The 27,858-nt window shown below is 35.2% G+C and overlaps 1 protein-coding gene across 8 annotated transcripts in view; it reads left to right on the plus strand.

Moving 5' to 3' along the window:
• The first annotated feature begins 32 nt into the window (after positions 1-32).
• The window catches only part of KMT2E (lysine methyltransferase 2E (inactive)), a 97,891-nt gene continuing 70,065 nt past the window's right edge, over positions 33-27,858 (plus strand). For 3 of the 8 annotated variants that reach the window (XM_089917773.1, XM_089917780.1, XM_022554363.3), the window contains exons 1-3: positions 33-142; positions 21,495-21,567; positions 24,640-24,824. In XM_089917773.1, the coding sequence (XP_089773899.1) occupies positions 24,754-24,824 (71 nt within the window). In that variant the 5' untranslated portion in view covers positions 33-142; positions 21,495-21,567; positions 24,640-24,753. The other 5 variants (XM_089917775.1, XM_089917774.1, XM_089917776.1 and 2 more) reach the window with 5 other exon arrangements.

Here is a 27,858-nt window from a genome sequence, read left to right on the forward strand (position 1 = left end):
TTTGGGGAGGGGGTGTGTGGAGCCGGGTCCTGAGTCCGCAGTGGCTGCTGTCGGGGGGTCGTCCGACCGCGGAGGTGTGGACAGACTCCTTGGGGGTCGAGCAAATAACGGGGTTCGGGTGTCTGGTGTGTGAACATCACAGGTCAGTGCCTGTCGTCTCCTTGGGAGTTCATGGGGTTTGCGGGGTGGAGGGACGTGTGTTTCCAGGGGTAGGGGGCTTTCGCATCTTTATCTTTCCGGCGGGGGGGGGGGTCGACGTTGGCTCTCAGGTGTCTTGGCGGGGGCAAGACGTTGGTTGTTTGAATCGAATTTATCCTTTATCTTCTCTGTCCCTAGAAAGGGAACATTATGGCGGGTTTTAGGGTTGGGGAAGGGGAAACTGGCAGTTAAACCCCCTTGAGAGTGGGAGTTAGGGAGGGGGCGCGCTCCTCGCTGGTTGCGGGTTAGGGCCGCTTGTGTGAGGAGGGAGGCTTGTGACTGTTAGTAGGGTTTGTGTTGAAGTGGTCCCAGGAGCTGCCAGCTCTCCCTGTCCTCTACCGCATCTCGTTCAGGTGCTGGGAACCCGTCTAGGCCCCATTTTCTTCTGCTGCTTCCATTTCTTGCCTGGCGGTCTCAGGTTTAATTTTCTCATAAATACGAAGGGGGTGGAAAGAACGCCCTGGGTATCTCCCTTTGTGGGAGAACGAGACAGCTCTTCATCCTCTCCAGGAGAGGGTAAAACCGCCCCTGAGGTGGTCACCCCAGTACCCAACCTTCTCAGTCTCCCCCCCCCCTTGCATTATCGTCGTCCTTTACTGTAGCGGAGGCTTAGAAGCCACAATATGGCACATTTCAGGGAAGCTGATTTTGACCAAGGGATTGGCACAAACACTGTGGCAGCAGACACAGAAGAGAAACAAACGGTTCACTGTGCTAAACGGGGGAGGGGGAGAGAGAAAACAATCCGGAGGGCTCTCTTCCACCGGCCTTAGCTCCGTTGAGATCCGTTCTTGCTAGACTCTGTCTTAAGAACGATGCAGTTTCAAGGCAAAGGGAAATCGCTAGAGTGGCTATAGAGTAAACCCCGTTTTGCCTGTTTCCCCCCTTTTTAGAGATGTGAATAATGTAAGGTGTTTGGAGTTCTGGAGACCTTGAAGAGAATTAAGTGAGGTGCATTCAACTCTGGGGTGGAGACATCAATACCTAATTGGAAAACAGTCCATTTTTTCCTTTAATCTCCGAGATGGGCAGTAAAAAGTGAAATTTCCCTCTTTTGTCCTTTACAGATTCTAAAAATGGCGGCCCCAGGCTGATGTTGTGGTAATCTAATCAGCTCGGGTCCTCCACACCCCTTGCAGTGCGTTTGTCTGCAGCATATTACAGGCTTATTATGTTTACATGAAAAGGCTGGGCTTTTTTTCTTCCCCAAACCGTTTACAGAGATGTGTTGATTTTACTGCAAATTACAATGCTGTGTCTTAGTTGATTAATTTTATGGCTTTTTCCTGAGAGGCAAATAAAATGACACCACTTTTGAAAAAATAAAAACACTCAGGTGTTTTTAATAGAAATTTCAGTAGTGAGGCCAGGTGCTCTTACATAGTAAAAAAATTATTTAGGGGCAAATAATAGTTTTTGTTTGGTTTAATCCAAAGCGTCTTTTATTCAATAAGCCAAAGTAAATTAAAATGTTTAGTAAGTGTGTAAGTGCAACCTATTTTGTGTGATTAGGCATTTTAGTCTAGAGTGGAACGTTTCCCATCCAACTTTTGACCAATTTTGTGAATTTTGGTTTTTGTAATCTTTCAGATTTTTAGGGAGCTGTACAAACAAGCCTAAACCTGTTACTTCACTGGGTGTGGAGATGCTTGTTCTTCTCACTATTATATTTGGCATCCATTTTTCCCATATATTTAAGCATTCCTGAGGAATTTTGTAAGTTGTGTATTTGATAAAGTGGAGCTGCATGCTTTGCTCCCTTACAGTTGTCTTACAGCATTCTGTTATAATTATGTAAGTAAAAAAGAAAGGCTCTAGCTCTTGATATTTTTCCTTCCCAAACATGCCCGTTTATGTACCCATTATGGGATGTGGAATTTAGTCTGTTTTAATAGACTTTAAATAAAAGCCATATCATAACAGGGTTTTGAATCCATTTTATGCTATTTTCAAAATCTTACAGATTGGGGCAGAAAATTAAATGACGTCATTTAACTTTATTTTTTAAAGTGTGAATGATTAGAATTCATCTCTGTAGTGGGAAGTTGATCTTTTTTGGCCTGAAGTAAGCAGTGAGCTAGGAGTGGGCTATTAATGGCATTTAATGACCATTCTGATTGTGGAGCAACTGGAAGATGAGTGCCTTTCAATCCAGTAGTACTTAAAAAGGTTGGAGAGGATACACCCTTTCATGATTCTCTTATTTCATTGTAAATTCTGCTCTAAAATACTTACAGTGGAATAAGAGATTTATGAAGTTCATATATGAATTAGACTGATGAAAAATTTCTTATTTACAAAATAATAGTAGAAGTTACCGGCTTAGGGAGTTTTATCATGGAAGACTGAGCATACAACTTTACTTAGAATCTTTGAAATATTTTATAAGATGAAGTGTTGGTGGGTGGTGGAAAAGTTTGTGTAGGGACTTGGGGTCAGTACGCATTTGTCATATGCTCTGACTGATCATATAATTCAGATCCTTAACTGCTGTGTAAAGATTGTACATTTATTTTATAGACTAAGTGGTTAAGATCTGTGGTTCAGAAGGTTGGTACTTTAAACTTACTATCTAATGTAGGTAATTAGTATACTCTTGGGAAAACTTGGTTTATATAGCCAGAGGAGGGAACACTGTTTATACGCATGTTTTTGTTGATCTTGACCTTGATCATGTCTAGACTTATAAGGCATTTGGATTTATTTGGCTTCAAACAAACAATATCAAGTTAGAAATTATAAGAAAAACTGCCTTCACTCGTACGAGCTTTCTTCATACTGGCCTGCTTCATTGCTTTGTGGTTTGTTTCTTTTTGTTTGTATTGATATGTTTTTGGTTCCTATAAAGTGAGTCTGGCTTTTTATTTATTTTTTGTATATTGCACTTTATAAATAACATGGTTGTAAATGTTTGCTTTTTATTCATGTATACCCCAGTTGACTATGTTTTGGATTGTCAAGGCAAATGTATTAAAAGGTGAGGCATAATTTTTGTTCCCAGAGAGTTTTGAAACATTTGGTGCCTTGGGGCAAAACTAGTCAAATGGTCTTTGTTCTTAGAATAGCTGAATTTGAGGGATTAGTTGTTTATCTGTTTAAGTGGATTTGTAGAAGATCATAATGTAATTGGAGAGCAAATTTTAGAGACCACATTTTGATCATGCTTCCCTTTTGTTGTCAGTATAAGTTACAGGACCCCTTCGATCTCAATTTAAGTTTAGAACCTTTACAGGACTTCTCATTTCTCTTCAAGTCTTTAGGTCCCTGATAACTCTTCTACAATTTTGCCTCGTCTGTTTTCCTCACTACTTCCAGCCGGAGAATTTTTACCATATATACCGCAGTAAGCTCTAGGATTTCTTGAATCTAAAAATGAGGAAGTGAGGCAAAAAGCCAATTAATAAGTTAGGAGAAACTCTTCCTCTCAATATATACTGTAGTGGTCTTAGTGAAATTAGAACTTATTAAATTGGTTTCTTATTTCTAAGAATAATATGGCCCATTTTTATGCATCAAACTCTTAAAGAAGGTTATGGTTTTATTTTTTAAAATGTATTTTATAAATCCTAACAGCTCTTCTTTTCTGGAAGTTACGACTGGGACTTAAAATGTATACTACCATTGTGTATTTAAAGTATTGTATAAAATCAACAGGACTTTGAAGAGCTATCAAAAAACTGCTTAAGGAATATTAGTACGGAATCTTCTTAAGAGACATTATGTTTATTTTTTAAAAAATATTTTAATAATATATAAAATAGCTTCTATCTCCAAAGGATTCATTCTTAGCAGATAGTAGGTGCCCAATTTTTTGTTCAATTTAAAGCTTTTGTTAAGTGAACACATTTACATCTCAGATATTCAGGGTGATCAGGGACTGTTCCTTGTCATGTGTGAGAATAAATGTTAAATACATGTATTCTGTGAGATTTACTTTTTAATGTTGAATATAGAATTATTTTTACTTTGTGATAAAATTATTTTTTGTGTTGACTGGCAAAATAACAAGACAGATACTATTTGAGATATTGCTGTGTAAATGTTATTCAGTTTGTAGGCTGGGTTTAAAATTGGAGTGGCTTACTATCTCTTTTTTACTGCCTCTTTTATAATAATGTTGGGAGTAGCCTCTTTTTTTTCCTTAATATTTTTTTAACATCTTTATTGGGGTATAATTGCTTTACAATGGTGTGTTAGTTTCTGCTTTATAACAAAGTGAATCAGTTATACATATACATATGTTCCCATATCTCTTCCCTCTTGCGTTTCCCTCCCTCCCACCCTCCCTATCCCACCCTCCCTATCCCACCCTTTTTCCTTAATATTAAACGAGAAAAATATTTTTGTATTACCTAAAAATTTATTTAATATGGAAGAGCAATATTTGTGGTTGAAAATTGTTTTTAGTGCACTAAAGTTTTAAAGTAGACAGTATTTAATGGTAAGTCTTGCCATTGCAATTTAAGGATGAGTATTTTGTAAAGAGGTAGGAGTTGACCAAAAGAAATTGTTTTCTGTTATTGTGAGCACTTATGATGAGTGCCACAGTAAAAATCAAATGGTAGTGACTCAGGCTAGGTTAATTAGATCTTACTTGTATCTTTAAGAATATGAGAGGTTTTTATTAACCATTGGTAACCAGGACGCTTTTTACTTAAATCAGAATCAAGAAGATAGTTTTATATTTTACTTGGTATGTATTTTTGCTTGATATCAGTTCAGTTCTTGTGGATAGCTCATAAATCAAATTTTATTTTAAATTGTGTAGGAAAGCCATGTTAGTATTGTTAGGTAAATTTTATACCTTTGTTGAAAATCTCATTTGGTTATTTATCAAAACTATTTAAGCTTTTAGGGACGTTGGACATTTTCCATGCAACAGGTCAGTCACAGATGTCTTCTTTGGTCTGTTGCATTAAGATGCCATCAAAACAGACATTATGCTTTATAATGAGTAAATAATTTATAATTTAATGAGTAAATAATTACTTGTCAATCATTTTAAATTAAAATACCTATTTTTGCATTTTAAAACTATCTCAAATGTGAAATCTGGGTTTAAGGATGGACCTATATACAGGTCAACATGAGATACAAAATGATAAGTACAGCTTTCTTTATACAACTGGAGAAGAGATAATTTTCTACTAACTCTTAGATGATCGCGCAGTTTAGAGTTAATCCAAACGTATAAACATTCTTGGTCCTGAGGTTTATTATTGAGAAAGATAATATTGAGTAATCACACCTGTGTTATAACCAACACGGGTGCACCATTTAAGGTCTGAGCCTGTGGCAGAAGCTAAGTAATATAACAGTGGGATTGAGTTAGTTTTGGTTTGTGGTATTTATAAGATAATTTCAAGTTCACATAATTATGTTATCTAACATTTTATCTGAGACCAGAAAATTAAAAACTTTTAAAAATCTTTTTTGAGTTTTATTTTCAAAAAGTACTTAAAACATTTTTATTTAAAGACTTTAACAAAATTTTCCATGATAAATTAATTTAAACTAAATAAGTTTAAACTTTAGAGCTATATGTTTTCCATTTTTCTCACCGTTTGGTGTAAGAATTAGGTAAAGCCTAGTGTCAATGGTTTTTGGCAAAAAGTGAGGAATGTGGTGGAAATTAACCATTATCACTTAAGATACTGTCCGGAAAACACAGGTTTGTTTTTTCAAAAGTTCACATATCAGGAGACTATCTGTGAGAAAGATAAGCCCTTCTAATACTTTTTCTTATATCACAGACTAATAATGAGGTCATAGTTTCTATTTTTGATTTTACAGAGAGACCTCTTGTATTCCTCTTATTTTGTATGTCATTTAAAGAAAGACAAGTTTCAGGAATTTGAAAACCCATTTCATCTTTAATCATGTGGCAAAAGATGATTAAACATTTTTTAAAAATTAATTCATTTACTTGTTTTTGGTGCGTTGGGTCTTCTTTGTTATGTGTGGGCTTTCTCTACTCTCCATTGCTGTGTGTGCACTTCTCATTGTGGTGGCTTCTCTTGTTGTGGAGCACGGGCTCTAGGCGTACGTGGGCTCAGTAGTTGTGGCTCGTGGGTTCTAGAGCACAGGCTCAGTAGTTGGGGCGAATGGGCTTAGTTGCTACGCAGCATGTGGGATCTTCCTGGACCAGGGATCGAACCTGTGTACCCTGCTTTGGCAGGTGGATTCTTAACCCCGCCCCACCAGGGGAGTCTCAAGATGGGAAGATACTTTGGTAGCCATAAATTGATGGCCGGGCAGTAGGGTCTGCGGTAGTAAGATTGTTCCTTTTGGAATTATTTGCTTTTCTCTTTAAATGAAGCTGCATAATTGGTTGAATTTGACACAGCCTTATTACATTTTAGCATTAAACCCCTACCTAAACACTATTTTTGAGGCACAGACAAAAGACTAATTTGAGTAGCTACTGTTTCCCTTGTACCATTTGTTTCTATTTCTCAAAAGCCTACTGTTTTCGGATTTGTTTGGATGCAAGGAACAGAAATCAGCTCCAAGTAGCTAAAGTAAAAGATTTGTTATAAGGCTGTAGGGAAATCTCACAGAACTTATTTGAAAAAGTACAGTTGGGCCTCACAGGAATTGGCAAGGTGTCAGAGAACCAGTATTCTCCATCTTGATCTCTCTAATTAGCTGTGACTGGTTAAGGAGATGGTAGTGGTAAGATATGAGTGTGTGTGTGGGGGGGGGGGGGAGTAGTTTCCTTGTATGGAGAGCAAAAGAAAAACACCTCTAATTCATCTGAAAATAATTGCCTTTTTCCCACAGATACTCAGATATACCTTGGAGGGCCTCTAAAACTAAATAATATCGAATGATGATTCTATTTTTTAGCTTAAAAATGCAAGTATGGTATATATATATATATAAATATATATGAATGTTGACCAATGTTTCCAAAAAACAGGGGTTTTTTTTATGTGTTAATTTTTTATTTTGTAATAATTTCAAACTTCCATACAAGTTTCATGAATGGTATAAACTTGCCTTATATTCTTCACCCAGATCCCCTGATCTTTAACATTTTGTCACTACGTACTGTTCTCTCTGTACGTATTAAAAAAAAAATTCTGAACCATTTGAGAGTATATTGCATACATCATGCCCTCTTAGAGCCCTTAATACTTAAGTATGCATTTCCTAAGAACAAGCATCTTTTCTTAGGTAACCAGAGTGGTTAAATTCAGGAAATATAGCATGCGTGTAATACTTTTATCTAGATTATTGTCCATATTCCATTTTCATCAGTTTTCCCAATTATGCCCTTTATTAGTATTTTTTTCTGGTACAGTAGCTAATCCAGGATCGTAGATTGCACTTAGTTCTTAGGTCTCTTTAGTTTCCTGTAGTCTGAAAGAGAGTTCCTCAGTCTGTTGTCATAACATTGGTAGGCTAGAAATTTATTCAGTTCCTCTCAATTTGGGTTTGTCTAAGTTTTCTTCATAATTAAATTCAGATTTTACATTTTGGGCTGGAACACTAGATAAGTAATATGTGTTTTTCTCTCATCTGGAGGCACTTGATGTTTGCCCACTACCAGTATGTTCGTTTTGATTGCTTGGTAAAGGTATTGAGGAGTTTCTCCATTGTATAGTTACTGTTTCTCATTTTGCCATTATTAAGTAATTTGTGGGGAGATATTTTGAAATTGTGTAAATATCCTGTTCCTCATGAGACTTTCCTCTCTTAGATTTAGTGTCTATTGATGATTCTTACCTGAATAAGTTTTTACTATGGTAACTGCACATTTACCAAGGTTTTTAGCAGCTGTTTGTTTCTGGGTAATTGGTATTGTGGGAGTTTCTTTTTCCATTTTGGTTTTTCTGTAATGCATATAGGTTGCTTTTGTAATCACAACAAATAAATGAATTTTAAGGAAGAAAAGTGTAGATAATTTAGATAGTATCAATAGTATTCCTGCACGGTTTTCCACACAAATGGGATTTAAAATAGTTTCTTGAATCTAGCCTAATTTGAAATTCAGAACACAGAAATTAAGTACTTAGATTGTTAAAAAAATTTTTAAATGATGTAGTTCCAATTCCTCATTCAGTTTTTAGAATTACTGCTAAATGAGCCTTTAACAGTTGTTTAGGTTTATGATTTGTTACTAATGCTAGCAGTTTGATTTCTAACACAAGGCTAAAAATACATATTTTAATTGTGGTGCTATTTCCCTTCTTCCATTAAAAAAATTCTTCAAGTAATTTTTTTAAAGTTAAAATATTTTTTCCTGAAATCATTGAGACAGGTTCTTTTTTCCCATATACACAAGTCAATGCTTTTTAAAAAGGGGTTGGTAAGCTGGTAATACAGCAGAGCATCAAACATCTATAACCCTTAGGTCAAAGCAGTGTATGATTTTTGGAACCTTGTAATGAAAGAAATACATACTCATTGTAAAGAAGTTCAGAAGAACAAGAAAGGGACAAGAAACAAAACACATATATCAGACTTTAATTACATTGTGATGACACTTTTATCAATTTGGCATATTTCCTTTCATTGATAGCAAAATATTGGTAGTGAATTTGGATGATAATTTGAATGTTATACTGATTCAGGTCCTGGGTAACATTGAATGAAAATTATTAATTTAATTTCTTGGGAAATTTTCAGAGGGACTGGTAGAAGAAAAGTGTTGTGAATACTTAGAGGGTGGAGATTTTATTCTGTAAAACTTAAATTCCCTTTTGAGAAAATTAAGATGATCATATTTGAGAATAGTGAGGATTAACAAGATGATACAGTGGATTGTAGCATTCTACAGGTGCTTTGTTGACTTAAAACTCATTTGAATCAACTGTATCCAACTGTATCTTAAGAGAAGGAAAATTCAATTTGTAGCATTACCAAATCTTAGCCCGTTGTTTTAAAAAAGTATAGAGGGAAAGGTGCAAAAACAAGTCCCATGATGAATTAGAGGATTTTCTTTTAGGCCCAAACCCCCAATCTGGACATGTAAAGTAGCACCCTATTGACTAAAGTTAAGAAACTAGAGTTATAATTGATTTGTGAGATGTTTTGTTTAAATATTCTTATTGTGGCCCAGGGACCACATGTATCATTTACATGGAGTGCTTATTAAAATGTACATTCTTGGGCCCCATTCCAGACCTACATAATCACATCTGGAGGGGCCTTGAATTTGCATTTGAGTACTAGTCTCAGCTGATTTTTACACTATTTTAGCTCTTTTATATTACAGGTAGACTCAGCCCCAGGGAGGTTAAATAATTTTCCCAAGATCATATTAGCTTATGGTTGATCAAGAATTAAAATTTAGATCCTGATGCTTGGTGCTTTATACTTTTCCATGCTGAAACCATGCTGACTCTTCTCTTGAGAAGCCAGGCTTCTGGATTCTCTAAATGAGGAAATACTGGTCTTTGTGCAATGTCATGTGACAGACTCTATATTTTGTGCTTTTCTGTATCCCAATTCAAGATGATCTCTTGGTTTCTAGAAGAGTCTTGGATTGGAATTATAGCAGTACCAATTGGGATCAAGTTGTGGTGAGTCTTGAATGCCAGGATAAAAGAGTAGCTTTTATGGAAGAGCCACTGAAAAATTACCCTTGGGGAGTGATATATTAGGACATGCTTATTTACTCCTTAAAATTGTTAAGATTATGAAGGTAATTAATATATGCTTATTAAAAGAACTCAGTACTTCTTTAGAGGCAGTATTGCAGAGGGGTGAAGAGTAGAAACTCTAGAACCACGCTGCTTTAATTTGACTGCATTCAAACTAAGTTGTACTCCTATGTGACCCTGGGCAAGTTACTTACCTTTTTGTGCCTTAGGTTCTTGATCTGCAAAATGAACATAATAATAGAGCCTATCTTATAGAGTCTTTTTTATTAATTGGAATATAGTTGATATAGAGTTGTTTTGAAATTCTGTGAGTTAATACGTATAAATTCTTGGTAAGCTCTATAAGTTGTTGCTGCTATAGTTGTTTCAGGAAAAAAGTGAGTCTCTGACTCCCATCCTTAGCTTCTCTCTTGTGCTGAGGTGATGACTGTTTCTAATTTCTGTATTTTTCTTTTGGTGTTTTATGTAGATGCTGTAGAAGTTTCTTTAACCTTCATTTAACCAACCTTCAGGATTAATATTCCTTCTGTAAAAACTACGGATGCCCATTACATGTTGAATGATGTAAATAAACTACTCTGTGCTGCTGCCACTAGTTGAGTTGAATGTTCACAATAGTCATGTTTGTTCCCAAATTGGCTAATCCCATTGTACTTGTCTTGTGTTTATATTAGTTAGGTATTACATAAAACAGAGATAAGTGAATGTGAAGAGAGAGTTGTTTAAATGAAAACTAAGTTAAATGCTTTGGAAAACTTGATAAAGGCAAATTAATTGCTGAAGAAAATTGTCAAGTTAGGTATTGGTGAGACAACTAAAAGATTATGGGGGGGCTTCCCTGGTGGCGCAGTGGTCGAGAGTCCGCCTGCCGATGCAGGGGACGCCGGTTCGTGCCCGGTCCGGGAAGATCCCACATGTCGCGAAGCGGCTGGGCCAGTGAGCATGGCCGCTGAGCCTGCGTGTCCGGAGCCTCTGCTCCGCAACGGGAGAGGCCACAACAGTGAGAGGCCCGCGTACGGCAAAAAAAAAAAAAGATTATGGGGAAAAATAAGAAAAAATCTAGAAGGAAGTCTACATTCACACTGCTGCACAAGTGTCTAGGTGATTTCTTACCTTGGAATAATCTAAAACCAAAAACCATAGGTAATACATTATAGATATGGTTTCTACAAGAACGAGAACCCAGAATATGAATTAGGGGAGCCATATTCAAAAAATATTTTGGCTTGACACCAAAATATTGATGAATGATATTATAAATTAAAAATACAGTCTTTATAATAATATATATTTATATATAATTTTTTCGTGATTCTCCATGTTAAATGACTGACTTTGATGAACTCAAACTTCTAGTCCCTATTTTTGGTATATAAATCCAGATTTCAATGTTTAATCCAAAACAGGATGGATCTTAACTGTATTCTGTAACTTTCTTTTTTCATTTAGTATCTTGTAGATCTAAAAATGTTCTTTCAAAATTAGACTCAGATTTGTCCAATGGGGTTTATATGACCCTACCTAGATGAAATGACAGATTTCATTTGTCTCTAGAATTTAACAGATACATTGATATGTTAAGATCCAATAGCCTTTGTTACCTTGTGAGATTTAAATTGTACTCTTCGTTAGGACCTTTCTAACTCTGATAGTATTATATATTAGATTCATTTAGTGGCAGAGAGTTGAATGCCCTCTATGTGGAAGCATCATGGTAGCTACTGATTTTGGCTTGCTGATCTTGCACATATTTCCTAAGGGAAATAGCTGATGATTGTGTTGGCTAATATACCTGGGATCAGTTTGTTTCATTTTCAAATTTCAGCCTGTAATTGTTTGGTATGTTGTAACCTAGTTGCTCTATGTTAGTAGTAACTTTTTAGTTATACATTAATGTAGTAACTGCATGATTTTTAAATTTCGTGTTAAAACTGGCGGATTTTATGGATGTGGTGTGGTTGTGCCAAAACACGAAAGTTCTTTTGTTGTGTATTTACTTTGAGAGTATCTGAGAAGCTGTGATATTTATCATTTAAATTTAATCTAGAGTCATGGTGGAGATTTCAGAAGACATTCTGCTGGTATAGCCTAAACTATCACTTAGAAGAAGTTCCAGTTTTATGCTTCTTATAGATTGAAGTAAGTTGTTCATTATGGATTTGGGCAAAAGTATTTCTAATTCGGTCCCTGATTTCACACAGCAACTTCTTTCTTCATGTTCAAATGACTTTTATAAGAGTGGCTGGTCAGCTCAGTACATGTGGATTATTTTTCATTTAATCTCTTCACATAAAGGTCTTTACAATGAAGTTTGAAAGTGAAAGTGGGTGCAGCCTGTCTTATAGCAAATATACTGGTCACTATAGAACTCGTTGTATCTACCAACTTCATTCTTGACATTTTATTTTTTTCTTTATTGTATAATTTCTCAGTGATTATATGCCTCTAAAAGCTTTTCTAATAGAGACTTAGATCTGTTAATACCATAATTCATTTTTGAGTAAGATGCATAGACTTTTTCTCTAAGTTTCAACTCTCTAGTAGTAATACACCAGTCCTCCATTTCTAGGTTTTGGTTTTTGTTTTTATATTAACATATGAAGAGGGGGAAGCTGATCTTTGAATACTGTAAGCCCTGGGATCAAAGGACTGGGAAAAATTCCATAAAAGTAAACGGTTTAAACATGGAAAGTATTTTTCCTTTTTTTATTCATTTTGGTCTCTTGCTGACTTTGTAGGTTGTTAGATACTTAGAAATTAAAGTACTCTTATTTTAGACTTAAGATTTGATAGTAAATTTTTAAATGTATTTATTTATTATTTATTTATTTTTTGGCTGTGTTGTGTCTTTGTTGCTGCGCATGGACTTTCTCCAGTTGCGCCGAGTGGGGCCTCCTCTTTGTTGTGGTGCGTGGGCTTCCCACTGCAGTGGCTTCGCTTGTTGTGGAGCACGGGCTCTAGGTGTACGGGCTTCAGTAGTTGTGGCTCGCGGGCTCTAGAACGCAGGCTCAGTAGTTGTGGCACATTGGCTTAGTTGCTCCGCGGCACGTGGGATCTTCCCGGACCAGGGCTTGAACCCATGTCCCCTTCATTGGCAGGTGGATTCTTAACCACTGCGCCACCAGGGAAGCCCAAAAGTAAATATTTTAAACAGATATATTCTTTAACCATTTGTTCTTTCACGTGTTCTTTCACCATTTGTATGTCCTTGGTAGCCAACAATATTTTGACTGGAATTGATTAAATTATCTTTGGATTGGAAAATATAAACTTCATAGCTTTAATTCTAAGAGGCACAACACTGACATCCATAAATGAGTATCTACAGTGTATTTACATATCTTACTTTCTCTGCACAGCAACTCTGCAGGTAGATCTTTTACCCATTTTTCATGAGAAGTCTAGAGAGACTGAGGGTCACATAGCCAAAGAGTGACTGATCAAGAATTTTAATTCAAGTCATTTGAAAATCATCATAGCTTTCCACTGATCCTTAAAAAGGACTAGTTCTTGGCAAGGTAATGAGAATACACAAATTACTAATCCAAGGCAGTTACTTAAGAAAACTATTCTAAGATACCCTTGATTATATTAGATTGTCATAGCTCATTTGAGGTGTCTTAAGGGCAACTTAATTTTCTCCCATCCTGAGGGTTGTCTTTTTGCCTTGTTTATGGTTTCCTTTGCTGTGCAAAAGCTTTTAAGTTTCATTAGGTCCCGTTTGTTTATTTTTGTTTTTGTTTTCATTACTGTAGAAGGAAGGGCAGCTTAATTTTGTTCACTGCTCATTCCCCAGCACTTAGAACAGTATCTAGGGAATAGTATATGCGCAATAAGTATGTTAAATGCATGAATTTGAATTCATTATATTTTGAAAGAATAGTTGCCATAGTCTGGGGGGAGAAATGCTTAACACTCAAGATTTCTTCCATTGTTTGGAGACAAAGTACTCAGAACTTGATAGTGATAAGCTGGAAGAGTTGTTGATTGTGGGAAATTATTCAGATGATGAAGATCGTGGTGGGGGCCACAGAAATTGAGGAAGAGTGAATCTGAAACACTGGGGAGGCACAGAAGACTGGGTGACCAAATGTAATAGACTAGAGAAAAGAACGATTAAAAAGAGAACTGGGAGAAAAGGGTACTAATAAAAAATGGAATGGAAGAAGATGTGTGAAAAAGATTCAGTTTGATTTTTGTAGTGATGGCAGGTATTTGAATAGATATATATCTTGTAGATGGCTAGGAATAGGAAATCAGGAATTAATGGCTATATCCAAGATTGGTGGAGACTAATGGGAGGATTGAGCCTTAAAGGACAACCAGATTTTAGAGTAATAAGGGAGAAGGAAGCAATTAAAAAAAGGTTCCAAAAGGAAATCAGTCACTAACATTCTTTAATGGCAGATTTTTTGTTTTGTTTTTAAGGTATGTTCACGTTCATCTAAAAGGAGAGGAGAGGATTAAATGTGTTAAAGAAAGTGTGGTTTAAGCAAGAATAACTTAGGTGGTATCTTAGCCACTATGTTCCAAGCTTTGAGAGCTAATATATAAATATTTCAGTTCTTGCTATAGAGTGAAGTAGATGATCTATTTGTGGAAGCTGTATATCTAACATTTGTTTCCAAAAAGTGTGTCAAAATATAAACCAGTGGTTAAAAAAATGTAACTAATATATTCTTTGGGAAGTTAAGAAGGGAAGAGATTAGTGTATAAGAGGCCTTATAGCTGTAACAGTTTTTTGAGTTAATGTAGTCAAATTTCTGTTTGCAGATAAGGAAACAGTGCTCAGGAGGTTGATCTGCTGGAGATCTCAAAGCTAGTTTTGTGGCAGAGATGTCACAGTTGGGAAGTTGAGGCTTCAAGGAAGTGCTGGTACTTGAACAATCCTCAAAGGTTTAATAAGATTTTTATTTATAGAGTGGGATGGATATAAATAGAGGAAAATGACTTTTGAAAACTTGAAGGAGAATGAACAAGGATATGCCAACAATCACAAAAAGACTGACATAATCAGTGGATTTATATATTGGGATATTAGCATGGAACAGGGTAACCTGATAATGCCAAGATTAGGAACCTGTTATTACTGTGAGCTATTATGCTTTTTTTTTTTTTTTTTTGCAGTAGCGGGCCTCTCACTGTTGTGGCCTCTCCCATTGTGGAGCACAGGCTCCAGACGCGCAGGCTCAGCGGCCATGGCTCACGGACCCAGCCGCCTTGCGGCATGTTGGATCTTCCCGGACCGGGCCACGAACCCATGTCCCCTGCATTGTCAGGCGGACTCTCAACCACTGTGCCACCAGGGGAGCCTGCTATTATGCTTTTTTGAAGAGGGCAAAATTAGGAAACTAGTGGGCTTTGAAGTATATTCAGTGTTTCAGCAAGTGTTCTAAAATAGAGCACTGGAGCAAATGTCTTTCTTCTTTTTTTTTTTTTAAGACTTCCAGGCCACATCCCAGACATACTTAATCAGAATCTCTAGGGTGAGGCCTATGAATCTGTTATTTTCAGCCCCTAACCCCAGGTATATTAAAAGTGGCATTTTGTGGATCTCTGTTTGAGAACCACTGGTTTAAAGGTCAAGTCAGAATAGGGCGAGAGACTACTTAGAAACTTATTCTGGTAGTCTAGGTCTGAGATAAGAAAATGTAGACAGTAGGATCAGAAAGATTTGTTTAAATCCTATTAATTAATTAGATTTGATGCACATTATTTTTCTATAGGGAAATGAGAGGATTCAAGGTTCAGACTAAAAGAAATGATTAAAATAGTGATAGAAGGAATACTTAGTTCATCCTGAAGAGTGAGGACATTATTTTGCTTGAGATTAGAATCAAGAATGAGAGAATAAAATTATTGCCAAGTTTGTTTCAGTCAAAAAGTATGCCCTTTCCTGGTGACACACTTATTTGAAGGCTAAAAAGGCAAGAATGAACCAGCTTGATTGTATAGGTTGAGTGACTAAAAGATAAACGCAGGATTTTTATTGTTGATTTTGTTTGGTTTTTAATTACAATGTTTTAACACTACTTTTTGGAAGACTGTGTTTTTGTTTGTTTGTTTTTTGCTTTTGGACCAGAGAATTCACCAGTGCGATAAGGTTTTTATGTCACATGTTGAGTCAGTAAGTATTTTCTTTTAGCCAATGATTTTCAAACTATTCTCAAGGAATTCTTAGGTTTTTAATGGAACTTAACTGGTAGGTGGGAGGATGTTCAGGCAGGGACATTCCCTTGCCACCTTCTTTAACTGCAGACATAGCAAATAATGAAGTAAAAAAGCAAATAATGGGCCTACTGTGCCCATTAGCAAATATCATTAATCACTGGGGCCACCTCCTGTTTGTATCTGGCTGTAGCCTCCTTAACACAACATTTAAAGTTGACACTAGCAATCACTGGGAAAAGCATAGGAGATTAAAACGTTTTTTTAATCCTAGAATAAAAATAGATGATTAGATTTTTGTGTAAGATTTTATTTGTAGGAAAGTTTCTATCAATAGTCAAAGTTTGAAGGCCACAATATTAATGTCACTTTTAAAAGTTTTAATTTTGAGGCAATTGTAAGAAACAGTAGAAATTCTGTATCCTTTCCCTGGTCTCCCTCAGTGGTAACATCTTGCAAAACTGTAGCACAATATGACCACAATATTGACATTGATTCAGTTCACCCATTATGTTCAGATTTCCCCAGTTTTACTTGTGTGTGTGTTGTGTGTATATAGTTCTTTTCATTTTTATCATATGTAGGTTCGTATCTCCACCACCACAGTTAAGATACAGAACAGTTCCATCACCACAAGGATCCCTGGTGTTGCACTCTTACTACCACACTATTCTCTGTTTCTATAATTTGTCATTCAAGAATGTTAGATAAATGAAATTATACAGTATGTGTGACATTTTTGAGATTGGCTTTGTTTCACTCAGTACAGTTTCCTTGAGATTCATCCAAGGTGTTGCATGTATCTGTAGTTCATTCCTTTATAATGCTAAGTAGTGTTCCACTTAATGTTATTTTCTCACTTAGTAGCTACCCCATAGAACATGCAGCTTCAGACTTTTCCTTTTAAATCTACAGAACATATTGTCTCTCATTTTCTTTTGTTAACTTCCCTGACTCTGTTTTCTTTTATTATCTCAGTTCCCAACTCTGTTAGAACTGTTGGGAGCACAGTTTAAAAATTGCTCATGTAGACAACAATTTTGGTTTTTTTTTAACTAAAGGAAGGTTTAGAACCCACTGAAGTTATGTGGTGTTATGCTTTACAGTACTCATTACTTTTGTACATAAAAGTAAGATTTTAAGGAATTGGGAAGGTGAAATTCTTAAATTTGAAGATTCTTTTTCTTCTGTGTTTGTATAGCAAGCAGTACATTCTACGACATATAGTCGTGGGCCACATGGCAAGTAGAAAGTGGGAATAGGTAACTGTTTAGAATGAAATCACTTTTGTTACTTACATGGTCGGGTATGAACAAAGACTGAACTCATTCTAAAAATAGTTTGTGGGTGTAGGAAACAGAAATTGTACATTTGCACCCAGAGACTAACCAGTTACCAATCACTGAATTGCTTCAAAGCCTGCATTTTGTTAGATTTTACACCAGAGGTTAGTGACCTCCAACGCTTTAGGGAATGATGAATACTGTTTTAAAATAATGACGTGGTGCATTAAAAAACTGGATAGTATTGAAATTAATTATTTTAATTCAAGGTTGTTTTGGGGTGGTAATGGAGGAGTGTACCAGTACTTTGACAGGTTGAAGAATTGGTGTTCAGCATAGCTTCCCCAAACCCTGTTAGAGTGGTACCCCATTATATGATGCCAAACAGTTCAGAATATCATATTCACCATCAACATTTGTCATCATTATGGTACATTTGTTAAATTCTATGAATCAACATTGGCACATCATTATCAACCAAAATTTACACTATGATATACTCTTTGTATTCATTTTTTTTAAGGTTGTACTTCTTGATACTTTATTTTGATTACAATATCAAATCTCTAGTGAGCTGAAGATAAGGTAAACTGGGTTGCAAGGTAAGCCAGTGTGAAGTAATGCCAAATACTGGCTGATTTGGGAAAATGCCTCATTCTTAACTGTATAGGGGTGGTTTAGTGCTTGTTGGGTAATATCATGAGGGTTGACATTGGCTTATTCTTTAAAGAATTTACTCTTACTAGAGCCAATCTTGTTTTGACAAAAATTCTGTAAAAAGGATTTCAAGGGCCTGATGCCCTAGTTATTTTAACCATTACTCTGTTTTTATTTTAAGAAAATAAGCGAAACAGTATGTTTAGAGTTTATAATAAAGAGGTTTGGCTGTTGGCCTTTTTTTTTTTTCCCCTTCTTTTTTTGGCCATACCACACAGCATGCGGAATCTTAGTTCCCCAACCTGGGATCAAAGCCGGGCCCCTTGCAGTGGAAGCGTGGAGTCTTAGTGGATGGACTGCCAGGGAAGTCCCTGGCTGTTGCCTTTTTAAGTGAAGCTACTTCTGTCACATTCTCTGATTTGCAGTCCAACACAGAAGCATCCTTTCTCCTTTACTGACAAGAATGGATTCTAGAATAGATCAGAAATTCTTAATAGTTTACTTGACTTTTACAAGTATAATAGCTGAGAATTGTTCTCCAATACTTTTTTTTCTTTTCTGTTACAGTTTATTACAGAATATTCAATATAGTTCCCTGTGCTATACAGTAGGATCTTGTTGTTTATCTATTTTATATATAGTAGTTGGTGTCTGCTAATCCTAAACTCCTAATTTATTCCTCCCCAGCCCCCTTTCCCTTTGGTAACCATAAATTTGTTTTTTATGTCTGTGAGTCTGTTTCTGTTTTGTAAATAAGTTCATTTGTATCATGTTTTAGATTCCAGTGATGTCATAAGTGATACCATATGGTCCAATACTCATCTTTTTAAGGACTTTTCCTAAATATTTAATTCCCAGAAATGTTATCTGGTTATCATAGCTAATACTTAACTGAGTGGCACACAGATTCCTTGAAACAATTCAGAAATATGTTTTATGATTATTCCTGTTTACAGATGAGGAACTAAGGCTTCAAGAGAATAAGTAACCATTATTAATAGGTGGCAGAGTGTTAAAACTGAAGCATTGCTATTTTGATATTGAATTTAGTACTAGTGGTTGGAATTGTACTAAAATATGATATGGTGAAACTGTGGAACTCTCGTATAGAGCCAGAAACTGTGTTTTGAACATTGAATTTCATATATAGGTTTCCATTTTTCATGTAGGTCCATCAACATTAATCCTGACTACCAGAAGAAAGATTTTTTTAAATAGAGAGTTTATTTGCTATAAAAGGTTATAGTGTAAGTTGAATTGGTGAAATTCTTTCTCTCTAGGAATGAAATGGTTATCAAAGGGATACTCAAGTTAAAATTCAACTGGTTAGGGCTTCCCTGGTGGCGCAGTGGTTGAGAGTCCGCCTGCCGATGCAGGGGACACAGGTTCTTGCCCCGGTCCGGGAAGATCCGGAGTGGCTGGGCCCGTGAGCCATGGCCGCTGAGCCTGCGCGTCTGGAGCCTCTGCTCCCCAGCGGGAGAGGCCACAACAGTGAGAGGCCCGCGTACCACAAAAAAAAAAAAAAAAAAAAAAATTCAACTGGTTAGATAGGTGGTCTTTGCTTAACAAATAGTTCTATGTAAGGAATTGAGTATACTTATGTATACATTAGTAATCTCAAATTTGGAGCCTGGTTCCCTTAACTTTTGGGTTGCTTTCAATTCACTAGCAAGGCATCTGTTCCTGAAAAATGATAGGGAATTTAAATATTTTTATCCTTTGAGTATGTGCTTTGCACTGTCCCTGAAATATTTTAAATGCAAATTTTAGACTTTGAGCCCATGCATCTTTACTTACTTTGTAGTGTTTTAATGCATTGCTGTGGAATGCATGTAGGTTTATTAAGTAGATTAGGTTTCGGGGAGGAGCAAAGTAGGTTTTGTTACTGTTGTTTCATTTAGTGTGCCAGAATGAATGCAGTCCATATGTTCTGCAGTGAGACAGTTATGTAGTTATTTAATTTCTCCTCTTTTTGAGAGAGGCAGTTGTCAGTTTTTCCCCCTTAACTGTAAATTCTGGATTTTATTTTATTTATTTTATTTATTTTACCAACCATCTGACAAATTTTAATTTCAGGGAAACTACTGTGTAGGTTCTGGAATCAGACTGTTAGGGTTCAAAACCTGATTCTTCTATTTATTAGCTATGGAAATTTGGAAAAGTTTAACTTCTCTGCCTTATCTGTAAGATGGGGTAATAAATGTACCTATGCCATAGGCTCATTGTGAGGATTAAGCATTGTAAGCAGTATTTATCATCATTATTATTATAACCTCTATTTGGGGACGTTTGAGTATCAGGTAAGTGCTTATAGAGCACTGGCTAATACTGACATTAACCCAGTTAGAGAAATACATAATTCATTCTGTTATTCTTTTTAGAATCCGATATTTATCTGTCATTTTGATTATCAGGACTAATCTGTTAATGTACTTGTGATTGTAAAATTTAAACTGTAAGATCGTCAGCCTAACCTGCCTCCATTTATAGTTGAAGCCCAGAATAGTGAAATGAGTTGACCAAAGTTTCGTAGGTAGTAACTTGGTAATAGATTTTGATTAACTAGTATCCTTTTTTGTTATACCTTAGTCAACAGCTATAAGTAAAATTAAAATTATAAATGATTAATGAGGGCAGTTTAATTTCTGATTTATAAGAAAATCTCAGTTATGTGGTACCTCACAACTTCTTTCAAGTTTCTTTGTTTCATTTCTATTAGTAATTCAGCCTCAGATTCACCTGCTTATCTCTTGTTATATGTCCAAAATGTAAACATGGATTTAATATTAAATATTTATTGAGCTCTTTGTAAGGTGTTTATTAAGGATTGAAAGGTAATAATAAATGACCCTTTCCTCAAAGAGATTATGTTAAATTGGGTTGGGCCCTTTATTTGTAATTTTAGAAAAAAAATTTTCCTCATTTTCATCTTTTTTGCCTTTTGGGTATCATATTTATCTTTTCAGTGGTATTTTTTTGTTTTTTGAACTTCTTAATGTGGTCTTAAAAGCAGCCTCAGTTTTCCAGTTCTTCTGATAAACTGTTTTCTAATTTAATTGCTTTTCCTTCTTGCCTTTTATCTCGTTTTTCCTACTTTAGGGTTTTGTTTGGTTTTGTTTTGGTATCAATGCCTCTGCTAAATCTGTGGGGTTGTTTTGTTTGTTTGTTTTCTTTTTTGTTTGTTTTGTATTTTTTGTTTTTTTGTGTGTTTTTTTGGCCATGCCACGAGGCTTGTGGGAACTTAGTTCCCTGACTAGGGATTGAACCCACACCTCAGCAGTGAAAGTGCGGAGTCCTAATCACTGAACCACCAGGGAATTCCCCTAAATTTGTTTTTAATACCGTTTTTTCCCAGTTTCTTTCCAGTTTGATTTGGTATTTAGCATTGTTTCCTTTACTTGTGTTTACATTCATTTGTATAAAAGAGTGAAGAATAAATTTATTTTTTTAAGAATCAGCTGCTGCCTTTATTTGAGTCCCTTTGATTTTAGGTTCCATGTTAGACAGAATTATCAATACCTATAATTTTATGCCATTTATAAACAGCTCAATACTCCTGTGTTCACTTGGTTTCTAGGTCTGTTCTGGATAGCAGGTTTTGTGAAGACATTTATTCTTTCTTGGACCTCAGATTTACCAGACATCTCATGGTATTTCCTTTTATATTATTTCTTTAATGGCTGCCATTTATTCTCAATGTATTTTGTATATATTTTACTTGCCAGTTGTATAACCAGTTTTTTGTTCACATGTAAGATATGAAAGCTTTGTGGTAGTTGTTTGTATGGTGTTGAATTGTTTTTCTCTAGTTATGCCTATGTTATAAGCTCACATCTTTTCTGTTTACTACATTGTCTTTCCCTTTCTTTTTTTCTTATTTTTAAAGACCCTAATGAATTTATACTTTAAGTATCAGCTGGATTTTTAAACAGTGTGAGTTTTCTGGCTATGGAGTTTTTGATATTAATGAATATAGTGAAATATTTGCCACTTTATGGTCTCAATAGATATGACCTCTTGCCTTCTTACCTCTTGTGAGTAAATTTGTGAGATCATCTTGTCTGCTGAATCAAACTCAGAGTCTGTGGTTCTGTTACAGATGTGATGATGAGTTGTTATCCTGGGGATGAGCTTCTGTGATTCTAGATGAGAGATGCATTTCTGGAAAAGGTGTCATGTGGTTGTTTTTATAGCGCGTAATTGTATAGGTTGACAACTCATTTGGTTAATGAGGCCAGAACTGCAGTTTCATCCTGGGTGCTCTAACTCATTCACCAGTTCTTTGTAGAGTGCCTTTTATGTTCTACGCACTGTGCAGGATTTGAGAGACAGGCAGTAATCACAAAAATATAAGCCATTGTCTGAAATAAACTTATGGCAAGCTCTTCACTGCTATTTAAAAACAGCTGAAATATAGTGTTTATTGAGGACTGTATATTTATATAAAGATGGGGGACACTATTAAATACGTATTCAAATAAATTGTTTTAGGTTGGAAACATTACTCAGTTACCTAAAAGAATAATCATTTGACTTCTGCTTTCTAGTTTCTGCCTCTGGTTTTAAGAAAAAACATACAACTAAATATTTAACAACATATACCTAAAATATAAGATTTCCTATGAGTCTAATGTTAAGATAAACTGAGCTAAAGAAAACTTCTACCAACTAGATGGTACCAACAGGAGGAGAATTTTTTTTTTTAATTTTAATTATCTGTTCTTAGGTCCAAGTTTTCAGTATTTTAAAGAAACACAGAATAATATAACATTTGATTTATATGTTGCTTGCATGTTGTCACTTAGAATCTAATTTCATAATTTTATAGCTTTGTGCAGGTTAACAAATATAGCTTTTTTTAGTAAAAAAAGTATAGTAAAAATATACTTTTTTTAGTAATTCTGAAACAGTCGCAGGTGCAGAAAAGGAGGTAGGGCAGTTTTTCCTTTTTCTCACCCTGCTTTAATTGTTTTTAGAGTGATTTTTTTTTTTTTAAGAGGATGATTTTAATTTGGTGAAAACTGTAAAATCGTAGCAAATAGAGAACCATAATTACATACTTTATTTTCAAAAACTATTAGAAGATTCTCTTTAAATGAGAGCTAAAGAGTTTTTTTATCCACACAGTTTTTTGGTTATGAAATAAGAGCAACTCTTCTTATGTGACTACCACTTATTGATTGCTAAATATGCATAATGCAGTGTATGAAATGCTTTACAGTCATTATTTCATTTTCTTCACAGAAATCGTAGGCGGATATATATCCATTTTATAAACAAGGAAACTGAGGCTTAGAGTGGTTAAATAACTTGCCTAGCTCACACATCTGCTGTTAGAGAGTTAGAGATAGGCTCCAATGCTCATGTTTTTCACTTTTAAGTGCAATTGCCTGTTATTGTATATTTTTGTACTACTTTGTACTTTTGTACTACTTTGTACTTTTGTACTACTTTTGTACTATTTTGTATTCAAGCTACTACTTGAAATCTAGTAGCTCTCCCCCAGTTATTCATGGTTTAAAAGTAAAGGCTTGTTTTCTTGGAGAATTCAAACCACTGTTACCTCGTTATTTCCATATTTTGGTATTTTTTTCCCATAAGATATGAGCTCGCAGTCTGCGTCATCTGTGAAATAGGAATTAACCTGAGTAGATATTCTCAAGCTTACTTGTAAAAATTAAAAGTAAATACAAGAATTGCTATTTGAAGAAACACTTCTCTTCAGTATTTCAGGTATAACCTGAAAGGGACAACATTGACTGTTTCTCTTGTTTATATGGTTATCTCTATCTGCTTTGTTCCGAGTTGTACTGTATCATTGCTGAAAATATTTCAAGTAGATATTTCACATATAGTACATATAGCAGGTGTTAAACAGTGAATTCAGATTAGAAGAATTGATATGGAAGCTGAATATGTTTTTGTTACTATGGTAAGTTTGTTTAAAAATAAGTATTCAAGTATATGACAAGAATATTTAAAAATATTCAAGTATATTTCTCTTCTGATTGTCTGTGCTAGGGATCATTAACTCATGGGAGAAAACTGGAGAAATAAACTCCCTCCATATACATGTATATATGTAGTATGGAAAATGACAACCACTATAAAACAATTGACTTTATTACAAATAAAACAGATTTTTAAAAAAATATATAAACAATAGAGTAGAATTGGTTCAAATTCTGGTTTTATCTCTTAAACTGAGCAACTTTGGTTATGTTATTTAACCTTAGTTGCTTTTGAATTCCTCGGTGGTAAAATGGAGATCCCTATCTCAGAGTTGTGAGGATTAAATAGACCATCCATGTAAAAGCTTAGTCCACAGTAAGTCTCAATATTTGTTAGTTTATTGTTAAAGCATTTACTGAACCAAGAAGACTTAATTTTGTATAGTGCTGTAAGAAATTCTGTTTTATCTTTCAAAATGAATAATATTTGTTGGTTCTTCACTAAGCAGTATGCCTTAGTAATCATTCTTTTGGCATCCTAAATTCATTCCCTAAGGAAGATTATGATTCAGAAACTTTTCTTTTGATCATAATCTCATAACTTAATTCCAGAAAAATAAAATAGAGACCCCTTGAGCAAATTCCAATTGGTATTGATATTTCAATAAAGAATGCTTTCTTCATGTATTTTACTTACCTTTGTTATAGGTTGACTGTTGCTGGGAATATGAAGATGATTCTTAACTTTTGGTTCCCTTTTCTTTTAAATAGGGTTTGTGGATGCACTTAGATGTTTGCAATGAGCACTGTGGCTGGCATGCCCCAGTGTTTTGGATACCAATGCATAGGACTCCATAGTAATCGAATTTACCAGAGGCGAACGTCATGAGCATAGTGATCCCATTGGGGGTTGATACAGCAGAAACGTCATACTTGGAAATGGCTGCAGGCTCAGAGTAAGTATTTAAATTAAAGGTATTTTGGATAGGGAAGGGCAAAATATTTCATGTAATTATTTTAGCACAACCAAGCAGCGCTTGATTTGCATTTATATTTTTTCTCATTTTAGACTCTTGGCTAAAATAAAATGTCAGAAGTTTAAAGGCAAAAATTCCTTTAACTAAAATTACTTTGTAAATAACTTTTGAGCCAAAATGCTCTATCTTTTTCGGATTTTTTTTGTCTTTTCCATTTGCTAATTGTTGACATCAAGAGTCAAGGTAGCAGGTTATTGTTTTTTTTAATTGTAAGACCTTTCATGTTTATATTGGAAAATTAATTTGGTTTTAAATTTGAATCTTTAAAAAATTGTAATATCCATTTAAACACAATAATTACTTCATTTTTTTAAAAGTTGAGTTGAAAAATAAAATTCAGGCCATTTTTAAATAAGAAAAAGGGAGTATTTCCTTCTAGATATGTACTTTGCCACTTTTTGCTTTTATGTGAGCCATTTCTGAGGGATTCAGTGAAAGGTTCTTCCTCGCCTCTAACTCTTTGGTCTTGGCAGTTGTGTGGATAGATTTCATTTTATTTTGATCTTGAAAGACCACTACATTAACACTAAGTTATTGCTGTGAAAACTGATTGTTTTTGGAAATTGCAAGGGGTTCATGTGACAGTGTTGGAATCTAAAGGATGGAAAGATGCATACGTTTGCTCTCGAATTCAATATGTAGTTGTATTGTGCTAAATGGGACGCTCATTGACCAGAAAGCTGAATTCAAGTTAAAAAAAAAAAACAAACAAATTTATTTTTGAGCTCCTAAAACTGGTATGTAGAAAGGACAAAAATTGCAGTTAATATTCTCCTTTTGCTGGCATTTCAAATGGTCTAGAAGTGTTTTCACCACTCCTGCTTCTGCCATTGAGAAAGACTCAGGGATGCTCTCTAGTATTCTTATAATATGCTACATAGTCCATTTAACTATATGATTATTAAAATACAGTTTTTAAAAGCCATTTTTTTACACTATGCGTTAAGTTATTTTTGTTGTAAAGTAATAGATTCCCAAACATGGCACTCTTATGACAGTTGATTGACATTCATTCTGCCCAGGTAGTGACACTACTCAGGAAGGAAAGAACCTGGAAGCAGGGCTTGACAGGCAAGAGGTTCCCAGGCTAAAGTACTAGTTTTTCTTAATGTATAGCATCTGATAGATGCAAATCTATATCTGATGATAGTTATAGGCATTTATTGGTAATAATCAAAGATTCTTTGCTTCCTAAAAATATTCACCTTGACAGTCTTTTTTTAAATTGGCCTCTTAAGCACTGAATACAAGATATAGTTTATGAAATATTATTTATATACCAGATAGGAATTAGTCCAGTATACAATGTGAGATACACCTTTGCCTTGTTTGCATGTTTAGTATGTGTACTGTAAGGCAATTCACAGACAGAATGAAAGCTGCATATTAATTATACAGTTAAAAGAGAATGAATAATATATTGAAAGAGGGCAGTGTAGGCGATTGCTTTCTGCCTATGTTCTTTATTAAATGCATTTATAGAGCATGTATGGAAAAAGTATGATTTATATTGTGGGGCCAAATCTTTCCTAATACAAATGTGGCCATTTTTATTGTGAGAAAATGATCAATTTGTAGGTAATTACAGAATGACTTTTTTTTTTTTTTTTTTTTTTTTGCGGTACGCGGGCCTCTCACTTCTGTGGCCTCTCCCGTTGCGGAGCACAGGCTCCGGACGCGCGGGCTCAGCAGCCCTGGCTCACGGGCCCAGCCGCTCAGCGGCATGTGGGATCTTCCCGGACCGGGGCACGAACCCGTGTCCCCTGCATCGGCAGGCGGACTCTCAACCACTGCGCCACCAGGGAAGCCCCAGAATGACTATTTTTTAAAGAACGTTTCTGTTTTAGGAAATTAGTTTTTTTCTATTCCACATACAAGTATATGTCCTTTGGGCATAGTATCCTCTACTCAGTGGACACAGAAAGGATAGCTGGTACCAGTTTCTATTATGCGACAACTATCAGAATTTTTGTGTTTTAATTTTCAAACTTAAAAACTTTTCTCTCTATGTATATATAAATATATAAAACCTGGAAGCTTAAAAAGATCCTTAAATCATATCACCCCACCACCCATTCCCACAGATACATAAAGCTTTTGGAACTGTTTTCATAAGAAATGTTGATGTAATTAACAAGTTGCTTCCTTTTTATTTCAAATACATAATCAGAAGATACTATAGTTGTGTTGATGCAGGATCCTGTGAAGCTACATAATTATTTCAAAATGTTTTTTAAAAAGAGAGAGAATTACATTTTATTACACTCATGTGGCTATATAATGTTATTATATGTTATATATTTTTAAATATTGTACTGCTAAATTATAATATATCACTAATAAACTAATATAAAGTTTAGGAGGTACTTGATGATTGCTTATTGAGTGAATTAGTGTACTAGACCAAATTTATACTCACTTCTAAGGCTGTAAAGGGGAATTTATTTGATCACTTAATGTTCATCTAGTCTGAGTTCATCTAGATAGAGTTCATGCTATCTGTAGCATTTTATGGATAGGAAATTGAAGGTCTGGTTCAGGATCTGTGAAGAATGGGTTTGCTAAGCTCTAGTCTGGTATTTTCATACTCAGTAACGTTTGCTCTTGGGTTATTGTGTCTCTAAAGTAAGACTCTTCAAGTCCAGGTTCCTTGTTACATATTTCTTTTCCTCTCATTACTAAGTTTTAAAAAATCTTGGGTTTGTTTTACCTTTCCTGCAGAGTTAGGGATCTTGTATTTTGCTTTTTTCTGTTCCTGCCAAGAGTTGGTTTTACACATCCAGTGCCTCTCAGTTCAAACTAGCCGTATTTCACGTGTTCAGTAGCACATGTCTAGAGGCTGCTGTATTGGATAGAGAAGTTCTAGACCAAATAACAAAGTATAGGCTCTCAGAAGAGAAAAGAACAATGAAGCCTAGGCTAGTTATAAAAATTCTAACTGAGATCATAATCT

This window comes from Delphinapterus leucas, chromosome 9 (genome assembly GCF_059928025.1).
Source record: "Delphinapterus leucas isolate spDelLeu-1000000601 "Yukka" chromosome 9, BTC_Dleu_Yukka2, whole genome shotgun sequence".
In the NCBI taxonomy this organism is placed as follows: Eukaryota; Metazoa; Chordata; class Mammalia; order Artiodactyla; family Monodontidae; genus Delphinapterus; species Delphinapterus leucas.